The sequence below is a fragment of the Geospiza fortis genome, unplaced genomic scaffold (assembly GCF_000277835.1).
Source record: "Geospiza fortis unplaced genomic scaffold, GeoFor_1.0 scaffold265, whole genome shotgun sequence".
Classification (NCBI taxonomy): Eukaryota; Metazoa; Chordata; class Aves; order Passeriformes; family Thraupidae; genus Geospiza; species Geospiza fortis.
In genome coordinates this window covers 2,265,743-2,278,352 of record NW_005054393.1, presented here as the reverse complement: position 1 = coordinate 2,278,352, position 12,610 = coordinate 2,265,743, and the positions used below count along the sequence as shown (strand labels likewise).

Genomic DNA, 12,610 nt, shown 5'->3' with positions numbered 1-12,610 from the left:
TAACAGCCATACTGACTGAGCTGGCTGGATTTACTGCACTGATGGAGGCTGCCTTCCAGGAAGTACAAATTGACAGATAGACTCTGGCTGCATCATTTTGGATGGCTATCAGTATGACCTAATTTAACAAAATCTTTTCAATTATGCTGAGAAAGAGCCAGATAGTTTCTCTGGTACTGTAAGCAATGACATTATGCTATTGATCAAATTGATTACCTCAGCAGAATTACTAAATCTGCATCACATGACAACTTTTCAAGCCCATGCGTACCCTCTGTCCGAATGTAATGGATCTTCTCCCTGAAATATAAGTGATATTATGGAGAGGAGAAGAAAAAAAATACAAAGCCAGAAAAAAACATGCCATTATCACATCTTGAGCCATGCATAGAGTAGTTATTCTTTGGTATTTTGCCAGTTTCTGTTTATCTCCTTATAAAAATGGCAAACATCCTATATGCCTGATTCATTTTTTAATCTTCCTAACAAACTTGCAAAAAAATTCTGTCTCCATCACTCAGTTTACTGATCCAAAAGAAAGAGAGTTTATTCCCTATTTTAGAGAACAGAATGATTCTTAGTCCTCCAGTTTCATGTCTACATGTCAGGTCACCAAGTGCAGATTTTTTGTGTAAGCTTACAACTAACATAGCACCTTTTGTTAACAGAATTTGCAGTAATATCACTTCCTTTCCCTCTGTCAGCTCCATCTGGGAAATAACACTCTAACATACATTAATTAATCACACAGAGGTTATACAGTGTAGTATGTGTTGCATGTGTAAAATCATACCTTTTGTTAATAAAACCTGGAAAACATAGGATAGGATCCTATTAGCAGACTGGGATTGTGGAAGATATGCATCTACACCCCAGCCTATCAGTGTGTTTCTAAAGCATTGTATTGTCCAAATCTTTTTATTTTAGTTTTAAGTCAAAATATTATATCTCAAGTCAAGGATGTGCTCTGGAACCTTGTAATCAAGGTCCATAAAAGATGGACTTTGAATCCTTGGAGTTTGCTTAACACCTGCTGCATGAGCATTAGACAGTAGCTTGGATCACTCCTGGCCCAAGGTATAATCAGCAATGACCTAGAGGCAAAAGGCTCAATATCCTGTTACAAATCTCATTATGCACTGGCTAAGCTGTCTAGCCCCTATGACTGGTCAATTTTTTCTCTGCTCAAAAGGAGATAAAAGCATTATCTGTTCTCTGGGAAATGACAACTCAAGTTACAGCTGAGAAAAAAATAGTCTCGAATAATTTGATGGCGAAGATAAAAATTTCTCAGTTACAGAAATGTACATCTTGAATACTGAGACTATTTTTCATTCTATTTCTCATTTTATTTGCATGTATCAATTCCTCCAGAAGGAAGTCTAATCCTTACACCCAAAAAATTCTTTGTCTGGCCCTCAGAGGCAAATGAGGAGTCAGTAAGGCTACCAGCAAATGCACACAGTAGGAATTTGGAGGCCCTCTCCTCCTTCAGCAGTCCTGCAGCCACACCTCTGACTGCATGGTACAACCTAAACTCTTGATCAAACTCTCAGCTGGTGCATATGGGCACCCCTGACATTGATTAACACCAGCTTAAGTTCTTGGTCAAAATCAGTTAATTTGAACTTTGGAATTCGAATGAGTTGTACTGATGATTGGTTCTGTTTTTTCTGTTTTTAAAAAATCTTATAGGAAAGGAATGGGCTTAAGAAAAAGAAAGACACTTTGGAAATTACTTACTACCTTTAAGTCAAGTGAGAATGATTAAAGACAATAGTACAATCCACTTCATAATAATGTTCCTATTACTTTATAATGTATGGGATGAGTATATCCATGACAGGGGTGTAAATCCAACCATGAAGCAAAATCCCAGTTCTGCTGGACTTATTGGGGTTTTGCTGCTGACATCCATCCAAACACTCTTTTAACTCTCATCTTCTGAAAAGCAAAGTGATAATTGCAGGTGAAGGTGGAGTTTCTGGTTATTATTTGCCCATATCTATTTTACTTCTTGGATGTCTGTGGAAAGTAACTATAGTAACCACATGGATCCTGGTGGTTCCCATCTACTCTTTAATGGTGGCAGTTCCATAGGAGCTCCAAGTTCATTTGTTGTACTACAGTTGCTAGAATTTCATTTTCCCCACTACAAAAAGCACTTCCTGGGAGTAGAGCAGTCTGGCAAAAAGCAGTACCTGAGTGCATGGTTTCTGGCCAAGCTGGGCTGACGCTCCTGCAGCATCTCAAAAATGTTGGGTTGGCGTAGAAATGCAACAATCTTGTCATTGTAAGCTGGAAAAGGTAAAATCAAACCAGAGGTTTTGTTTGCCACGTCACCAGAACTCTGCAGGGGCACACTGCACTGCCAGTGAGGCACAGAGCAACATGAGGCAGTGCAGCACACAGCTGATAAGAAGTCCTAAACCCCACCTTTGTGAGCTTGGAGAAGAAAAAAAAACCAACTTGGCTTACCCAGAGGTAATGCCTCGTGATGGTGCTGGTTTCGAATAGCTGTTACGAGACTGTTGCCTGGTCTGGCCAACAGAGTAACTCCTCTGTTTCGAGAGACTTCAGAGGCCTACAACATCAGAGAAAAGGAAAAGAATTATCAAAACTGACCACCAGCAGCTCATCAGTCAGTTAAAAGATTTGTCATTTTTACTTCTGTAGCCTTCAGAATGGTCCATGATGCTGACTGAAGGGCAGAAAGCATGCATGAAAATTACAGTTTATACTCCAGTCAACTTAAAAAAGGCACGTAATTCTGTGCTTCCAAATGAAGGTACACCATTATCCAGAGCTATCACACCTCAGTGCTGAAGGACCAGAATCCAGAAGTAAATGCACGTTAATGTGGGTATTGCAGTGATGGACTTCTCTGGTTCAATGAAAAAAAAATCTCTGTAGTATCACACTACATAGTCTGTAGTATCAAACATGTATTGTTTTAGCATAGCTGCATTACTTCAGGGTTTTTACAGCAATGTTTTTGAAAAGAGAAAAACCCCACAATGCTCCAATGCTCACTCAGTGTTATTGGAGGGAAATTTAATAGTGGAAATAACACGAGGAAGGCATATCTATGTAGATCACAGCACAGAAAAAGGTTGTATCATGCCAAAAGGCTGCCTAACTTGCATAACCAGAAATTGAATTGTATACACTGGAAATAAGAACATTATTCAAAGATCTGATAAAGGGAGTAGTAAGAAGGAAATTTTTCACTGCCCCTTAACTGAGGTACCTAAAGAAAGCCACTGCTCCAAATACACTATCTAGTGAAAGGAATCATGTCAGAAAGGCAGATTTCTTAAAAGGTGAGAAGACACTTTGATATGAAGATATTGAAAGGCAAACAATGAACATCTGGCAATGTTTGCACTAAGGCATTACTTGCTGGGTAACCTTTTGGAGACTTGTGAAAGTTGAGGGGAAGCCACCTGTGTCTCATGTTTTCCTCCAGAATATGGCCACAGTGAGGCCAAGAGAGGAATCATAGAATGGGTTTGGGTTGGAAGGGACCTTAAAGATCATCTAGTTGCAACACCCCTGCTATGGGCAGGGACACCTTCCATTAGACCAGGTTGCTAGGGCCCCCTCCAACCTGGTCTTAAAACATTTCCAGGCATGGAGCATCCACAACTTCTCTGGGCAATCTGTTCCAGTGCTTCACCACCCTCAAAGTAAAGAATTTTTTCTTAATAACTGATCTCAACTTTCCCTCTTTCCGTTTAAAGACCCTCCCCCTTGTTTTGTGATTACAGTGTGAGGCTGTATCAGGACAAGATGCATTAGGAATTCCAATTGCCACTCCACTGGGCTAATAGCTGCTCCTTTCTCACTGCACAAATTATAGGATTTGGCAACTACTTCAGGAAGAAATCACCCCAACTTCAATATTTTAAATGCTCAGCTCTGCATCCAAGCAAATGGTGCCAACCCATTTTCAGTGGTACAGCCACAAGCCAAGTCTTCCAACTGTATATACACAGAAACTGGGAAGCTAAATGTGCCTGGCAAGCTGCCTTTTGGAACCTGTAAAGCTTAAAATGTTTACATGTAACAAGATACTAGTCAATGCATTTGATATGTGTCAACACACAGGTTAAACAATGAAAAATCTTAACTATTCTAATCAAACACACTGTCATTTAAAACACAAAACTGCTGTGCAAGTGCATGGTGAATGTTTTGCTTCATCATCCAGTTAGGATTTCACTTGTATCCTTTCACTGCCTTTGTCTCCTCCTCACACCCCCACAGGCCAACTCACAAGGAAAGTTTAGATCAGGCTTAGGCAGCTTTTCCCCTGTGCCCCAGGCATCCACCCCAGCATATGGTGGTCTTTGCAGCATTCACTCCATGCTATGGCACAGGGGAGAACCTTGCAAGGGTGCAAGAGGTGCCCTGTGATCCACTGCCACAGTGGGCATGGGGCCCGCATGGGAGCTGCCATTTCCTGGGCTGTTTGTTGGCAGCACGGCCAGGATCACACACTGGCTCGTGAGCAGCTGTACTAGGTAGGATGTGTGGGAGGCTGCTAAGGCTTTGTTGGGCTCAGCTTCTTCACTTCCAGGGAGCCCTGGAGTTCAGGTGAGGATGCCTATTCCTCAGGTCCTTGTAGAACAGACTTGCAAGGGAATGCAGATGGTGGGTGAGCCTATTTTTAAAGGCGATTGCTGACTCACCCTCAACAAAGACAAATCCTATGGCCTTGTTGCTACACATAATTTTACTGACAAGAAGACAGAAAGGGGAAAGGGAGGAGTAATAGAGGAGTTAAACATGTATCTCCCATAAAAAATAGCACCAGGTGTTATTTGCTCATCACTTGGGAACTGCATGGTACTTCTGCCCAGCCTGGGCCTGGATCGTCCTGTTGCTCTTGTCATCATTCCTTTTTTCAGCTTTCCAGTGCCTGGACATATTTCTCCTGGAGCAAGAATTTTGGAAGGAAACGTGTATAGTGCCTGTGAAAAGAAACTTTCATTCCCGTCTTCCCATCTTTCCAGTTCTGGTTTAAGAGCTAAAGTCATCTAAACATTGTAAGAATCCAGTTGGGTGCACACCTCAATAAACTGGTGATGTAATTCTCTTCATCACCATCCCTAGGCATTGCTCATGATGCGTTTGGTCTTTGCACGTTGACACCTCCAAACAATTTTTCTCTGGTAACACAACAGGAAAATTCCCAGCCCTCTAATTAACTTCCATTTTGCTAACAATTCTCTTTCCACTCTTAGCTAATAGAATACAATTGATTGCTCCAATTTAGTGTTCAGTCACAATTGTCTTGTCTACTTTAACTTTCTAATTGAACAATTTAATTTTGATTAGCACATTATTCTCTAATAAAAAATAAAGAGTGACCCCTCTAATGATTTAGTGACCTGGTTCATGTAGTGCAGAGTCACTGACAGATTTCTGTCAGGTTTTAACAGCTTTGATATTGATACTGGGATGTTGCAACCACAGTGGAGAGTCCAAACAACCAGAGGAGCCTTTCAAGGTCCTTTTCCTGGGTTTTATATTGCTGCTGGATTTCAGAGGCCCATTTGAATCCTTCTACTTGCTTGTTATGGTTTGGGTTGGTAAGGAGATGTATGTACTGCCATATTCTAGCACCTTCTCTGCACCTCCTGCCTCTCCCTTGTGGATGCCTGCTTCCTTCCTCTTTCTGTCTTTAAAATCTCTACTCTGTAATCATGGATGTTGACTTTCAGTGCAGATGGGAAGTCCTTTAGAGGGAATGGAAAGTGCTTACAAACTGTTCTGTTTATAGAAGTGGCAGAAGGAAATGAATCACTTAATGACCTATACTTTAGTTACTGATGGCCACAATAGCTACCTGACCTTTCCTTCCAAAAATCAGGTAACTAAGAGTAGCAACAACCCTCTTTCTCCCGTAAAAGATTGACAGCCCTTAAATAAGTGCTTAATAAAGAACTTGTAGCATTTTTTTCAAATTAATATATAATACCATTTAATATCAGTAATCTACACAGAACAATGCAATTTTTTGCAGAGGTCCTTTATTTCATTACCCTGGCTCTTTTCTGTGCCCTCTCTGGCAACCACAGCTTCACTATTCTGATGTCCTTCAGGCTCCTTTGACACATGTATATAACATGGAAAACTGGTGAGCTGTCCTTCATGGTCCTTCATACTGTCCTGGTGACAGCTTCCAGAGGCCACACCATCTGCTCAGCAAAGAAACCAGCAAGACTGCAGACAGCTGACACATGGCCAGGACAAAGCCCCACGTGTGAGGCTACAGACATGATTTATAGGCCAAAGAGCATCCAAATGCACTTGGAGAAAATGGCATGGAACGTGAGGCTCTTAATAAATGGACTGAGCTGCAAAGGGTTGAATATTTCCCTTGTAAATGAGGGACTTTTAGGCACCAATCCAAAGTCCTTGGAAATCAATGACAGTCCTTCCAGTGCAGCAGCAGACACTTCCAAATGGGAAGCTACTTGACTACAACAAAGAAGTTTGGCTATGACAAGGGCGTAGAAGCACTGTGGGACCTGGGCCACCAAGACTGGGAGGTGACTATTTCATTAGCTGATCATGCCAGAACAGCAGCCTCAAAGAACAGTTTTTCATTTCCCCAGATAATCATTACTCAAAAGTATTCAATACTCTTGATTTCCTACCCTTTACTGGCTTTTTTTGGGTTTATTGCATATTGCCCCTTGCCAGCCTTGCCAGTGCTTGCAAAACCAAGTGTATTTTTGGGCGAGGTCACCTGAATTGTTCAGGGGTGTTTCTGTCCCTGACATGGCAAATTTGCAAGCAAGCCTCAGGCAAGCATGGGCCCAAGCACGAATCACAGTGCAGGTGGCTACCACAGTCATGCCAGTAATTCAATCACAGCAGCAACACTAAACTGAAGGCTGCTGGCAGAGGGAAGTTGCTATGCTGGTGGGAAGATATGATTGAAACAAATCCATTGATACGCTTCTATCTCTAGGAAATATGGTGCTGTATTCACCCAAGATGGAGAGAACATGCCCAAGCTTCTCATGCCTGGTTTGCCTTTGGTCCTGAAGAACTGACCTCACACCCTGTCTAGCTCCTAATCCCAACCCACCTGGCAGCAAGAGGTATTCAGACTGGTCCTGCTGCAATAAATTTTGATGCTAATTTCACAAGCATTTCTCTGGATATTTTTGTGGAAGAGAAAGATCCTTTCACCAGTTCATCTCTAGTTTTATTCAGCAACAATCTTTACAAGTTTAACTGTATGGATTTGCTATATGAAGAATCTGATTGCTGCTACTTTTTCCTACTTAAATCCACAATGCAAACACAGTATTTATGCTTCTTTCAATCCTATCTATGGCCCTCAGTGATAAAAATCATCCCCATGATATATAGGAAAGATATTTAATGTGGCTGCAAGTTGGGAAAGCAAACCTCAGCATACATTACTGCACTACTTCTAGGGAGTCCATCTTTTCAGAGCAAGTGTCACAGTGGGGAATGAAGAAACATATGAGGTATCAGACTATAAAAAAATTAATGAAGAACTTAAGTAAAGCAAAGCCAGGATGTCAAATATAGATTCATCTTTTAAAATCTATTCTGTCATCACTTCAGTTATGCTTTACTTGCTTATTATTTTATTCTGAAAACCATCAAAATATAAACCAGCAAGCTCTGAAATAAACCCTTCAGAAAGACAAAAACATCCCTTATTCTCTTTGGAAGATAGATATTCCCAAGACAGTCTGTTTCAATGCTTTTGAAATATAAGAAGTTCTTATAATTCCAGAGAAGACTGCTGCCAACAGCTCCTGAGTTGATATGAGCACAGTTACCTCTCCAGCGCTGTAGCTACGGAGCCGCTGGAGATGCTGCCGGTGAGTGAGGTGATTTGGGAGACGCCCATTCTGCAGCGGGATCCTGGGATCTATGAAGGTGGTAGCACGGCTGTTGTGGTCAACGAAGAAAGACTGAAACACAAAGGAACAATGGTTTCTTTAATAAGAAGACTGAAAACCCTGTGATGGTATCACAGGAATGCAGCAGGAAAACCACTGGCAACTGTATGTGGGAAATACCTTGGATAAATATAGTCCATGGAAGGCACCTGCAAACAACAGGACTCAACTGGCCTACTCAAAGCTAGAATAGCTCTTAGAAAATATCTGAAGCTGTGTAGACCAAAATCATGTGCAATGGCCATGATGTAAACAAGATAGGAGAGAAGAATATTATTGGGAAATGCTGCTTTAACCTATTTGGTGGATCCAGAGGTCAGTCAGCAAAGCTTCATTCGAGGTAGAGACACTGAGTCAAATTTTGCAGTCACAACAGATCTACTCTGGCTCAAACTTTGTCGTCAGTCCAATGCTGCCTTGCTTTGGTACAATATTCTACAGAAAGCTAGAAATGCTTTGAAACTTTGTAGCTTTTTTCCTGCTTCTAAAATAACTCTCCTTGCTGCTTGTGCTGTTTAAACAAAACTTTCAGTGATTTTGAGTCAAGAAGGAAGGAACTTTTAATAATCATGCAATCTGATGTGCTGTGTTAAACAAGTGATTAGTTTTGTTGGCACTCTTACCTTGCCCTGCTGGTCAGTTTTTATCTCCCAGCCACGAGGAAGCTCCAGTCGAGTATCAGCAAACATGTTGATAAAATTTACTAGGTCTCTATTGTGCTGATACCGCTCAAAATTACGAGCATCTCTACGAATCTTCAGAATCATGTGCTTCAAGCAGGTACTGTTGGTGAAGACTCGATAGGCACTCTGTGAGATGGATAACAGAATGGAAGAAACCCAGTTCTGATGTCAAAACATATTTGGTTATTTCATTGGCCACATGCCCAAAGAACTGAAACAAATCCTGTCGGAATTGAGAAGCACTTCCATCTCATTGTTTTGATTTCAATGACAACTTTACATGCATATGCAGAATTAAGAACTACAAGCTGCAAAGTGAAACATCCCACACATTATGCACAGTTAGCTTGTATAAGAACAAGCTAACTGTTCTTAATGCACTTCAAAAATGGTCAGCTAAAACAGCACACATTCAAGGTGCCTGTAGTTGACCCTTTCATTGCTATTATTGGTTGACAGAAACAATGTTTGTGTGCCTCAGCAGTGCCAGAGAGATGCACAGAGAGCTGTGAACATCTATTTTTGCTATAATTGAAATCAAGATGTGCGTGATAGGACTCATGAACTTAAGAGGACCCCAGTGCAGATGTGTCCATATGAGCTTGCTATCTTTTTTATGGTAACTATACAGCCACAGGACAGGAATAGACACTTCTAAATTGTCTATTTTTGGAAGATGTGAATTGTTTCCTGTAATGGAGGATGACTACAAAGCTTGTCAGATGGAGACACTTCCATGAATGACACCCCTTAGGCAGAGTTGTATCTCACAATGGGCATTAAATACACCTCTAGGGGAATGTGGCCTGAGGCAGCTCAAGGGAGTGAACTGATCTGATTGTAGAATAGGGGCCCAGTGAATTGTATGTGTTGTTCAATGTGTGTTGTTCAGTGTGTTCAATGTAAAGCATCACAAAACAATACCTGTGCTAACAACACACAGGCCCATTCACAGGCTACTCTTTGAATTCTTCACTTCAGGGAAAAAGCTCCTTAAGACAGAGTAGGAAACTTCACAAAAATCTACTGAGCCTTTTACTAGAGAGAAAATGAGTGTCTTGGTTTGCTGGTCAGCCCAAAGGATTACTCATTAGCGTAATAAAGATCACTGGAGGACTCCTGACTTAAGTCAGCTCCAGTGCACAGACCTGGAATATGTCCAGAAAATCTGACCCAGCAGCTTTAAATTCTCAATTTTTATGCACATTTAGTGCATTTTAACCACTATAATTCAATAAAACATCTACAGGTATAATCTTTATTATGTAAGGATTTATTGTGGTGACACCACTGAGAATGCTCCCTGTAGCACAAGGTCCCTAATTATGGCAAGGGTTAGTAAATGTTATGAAATCACAGAGATATGATCTCTGCCCTGAAGATATGACCTGCTTATAACCCAGGAAAGCTTCATGGTCACAGATTTTTAAGATCCCAGCCTACTACACAACAAAAGTTGTATTTTGATCTAATGTATGATCAATGACTGCCTTGAATATCTCTAAGCTGCACTAGGGAAACAAAGAGTGCATTGTAGTTTTATCTCTTAATAGAAATAAAATATCTGAAAAATGAGAGCTTTTCCCTTTTAATTCTAACTGCTGGATAATATTTTCCAATCCCAACTTCAGTGGCATAATTAACAGCTTGAAATTTTAATAGGGGCTTGTGGTTAAAATATTACACTCATGTTAAGGCAAAAGTTTTGTGGACCATTATTCCTGTACAAGTGGTATCTGTATGACCATTTGACAGATGTTTTAATAGATTATTCTGGTCCTCACATTAGAGACAAGTTTTTAAGATATAACTGAAGGCCTCTTTCTGCTTTTTTAGTTTCACTGACTAATAAAATTGGGATTTAGTCTCTTGTGAGCTGTTCTTTACACAACTATGGAATCAGTTGCTCATTTTTCCAACAATCATGCTGGTCAAAAACTTACATTGCTCCCAGCTATAAATCATCATATACCACCCTGCTAATGGAAGAAATTATCTGCACTCCACAACCTAGTTCAGGGAATGTCAGATGAGTTAATACATCTCTTCCTTGTCAGGATCTCATGGGTGATAATCTCTGGCAGATGCTTGGAGATGGACGGCTGGCTTCAATCCACCAAGTGCCACTGCCCAAACCTGATGTCTGCAGTTAGCTAAAAGACTGTGCTGAGGCAACTGTCAGTGTTTAACCTTCTCCTCCTTTTGAAAAGGAAGGCCATTGCTACCCAGAAATGGATGACTTCCCAAATAGTCAGAAGTCACATCAAGATGCCTTGTTGAACTCAACTCCAGATATGGCAAACTAGGACTGCATCTCTTTGTGGGACGGCCCTATCTGCTTCCTCCTGATGCTACATTTTCTCTACTCCCCTCCAGGTTTGCAAGAAAATATGTGGTTTTACTTCATTAACATAAAAAAAAGTTATTTGAATTTTGCAAATTTGTTTTTATTTGTGCTTTTTCCAAAATAGCTACACTGACACAAGTCAGTATTTCTTTCACTCATTTACGCCCGCTCCCATTTTGGGAATGCAAATTGCAAGAGTTAATTTTTTTCCCCTCTGTTTCCCTTCATGGTATCTGAGTAAGATTTGGTGGAATCTGAGTAAGATTTTTCAGTATGTTGAATCGAAAGACAACAACTTCACTGCCTGCAGCAACAGACAACAAAATCAACCAAGCTGAAACCAAGGGTTCCTGCTTGTTCTGGGAGGATAACATTAATGAGCTTCTCTGTACCATGGACACTCCATGTGAGGCAGAATCCCAGCAAGAGCCTCCTTGGAGTAGCCTGGCTGTAGTGTCCCCAACCTGGTCTGGTGCTCAGAAAGGACAACTGAGCCGCAAGTCACACAATTCAGATTCACTGTGCATTCTCCCTGAAGGTCTGGGACACAGCACTGGGACTCAAAAATCAGTAGTGTGAGAGAGCAAATCATAGTTACTCACATAGTTTGCATGTAGCACAGTGAAGAACTCAGGATTGGTGATGAACTTCACAGCTGGAGACTGCAGCAACAAGGTGATTTTTTGAGAATTCACAGGAGAAAGGGAACCTTCCCTCCTAATCTCTGGACAAAAAAAAAACAAACAAACCAAAACAAAACAAAAAAAAAACAAGTCACAGAATCGTATTAATGTAATGGCAAGCACGGTCTATTATTTACCCTTGCAGAAACAGCTGCAGAAGTGATGATATAAAAAAGCCACCGCCTGCCCAATGCACCTAACTTGGCACTCCCAAGACAAGCAAACTGATGGATGTCCTTATGTTTAGTGATGCAGTGCAGGAGCTGGATGGTTTCCTGAGCTGTAGCTTATGAAACTCTGTGTCAAGTCTGCTGCTGTCCCCAAGTATAATGTGACCACAGCAGTTTTCACCAGCTGATGGTTTGGTTCAGTCACCCAAGTCCATTCTGGTTTCCCCTGCAGCTGATTTTAGAGAAATCTGATCTTCCAATCCAGCATTACACTTTAATTGCACTGGTTTTGACAAGCCCAAGGTTTTGGGGACTTGCATGGTAAATAAAACAAAACCGGACACAATTGCATTATTTTTAATCTGTCTTAATTATTGAAGTACAGAAGCAGAACTGAGCTCTGAGAATGTAACTCTGTAGAGGCAGAAACTCCTGATGCTCTTTAGCTACCAGAAAAATTCTTCCTGCCATTGAATTATGGCTATGGCATTCTGGCATTTTCAAATAAAACTATAATTTATTTGCAGTCCAAGAAAATTTGGTGTAGATGTCATCAACAGAATAAATAAAATTTCACATTTTTTTTCTTATCAGTTATAACTTCTTTTTTCTTCTTGCTGCACACATTATATTATTTTATCCATTTAAAACTGCAGACTGGATCAGTTTCTGGAGTTAAATTGATTTATACTGTCTTAGAACCTGCATTAATGTGCCTTAATTGTATTCCTTCTGACATTTTTCATTTAAATTAAAAGACAAATAACAA

General features: G+C 40.7%; 1 protein-coding gene across 1 annotated transcript in view; it reads right to left on the bottom strand.

Annotated features, from left to right (window-relative positions):
- Window positions 1-12,610, bottom strand: part of HECW1 (HECT, C2 and WW domain containing E3 ubiquitin protein ligase 1) — a 236,178-nt gene that overhangs the window by 46,915 nt on the left and 176,653 nt on the right. The window contains exons 14-19 of the mRNA XM_005425695.2: window positions 11,591-11,712; window positions 8,582-8,767; window positions 7,836-7,970; window positions 2,479-2,584; window positions 2,202-2,298; window positions 217-300 (exon numbers count right to left, since the gene is read on the bottom strand). Coding sequence (XP_005425752.2) covers window positions 217-300; window positions 2,202-2,298; window positions 2,479-2,584; window positions 7,836-7,970; window positions 8,582-8,767; window positions 11,591-11,712 — 730 coding nt within the window. The remainder of the gene's footprint in view (window positions 1-216; window positions 301-2,201; window positions 2,299-2,478; window positions 2,585-7,835; window positions 7,971-8,581; window positions 8,768-11,590; window positions 11,713-12,610) is intronic.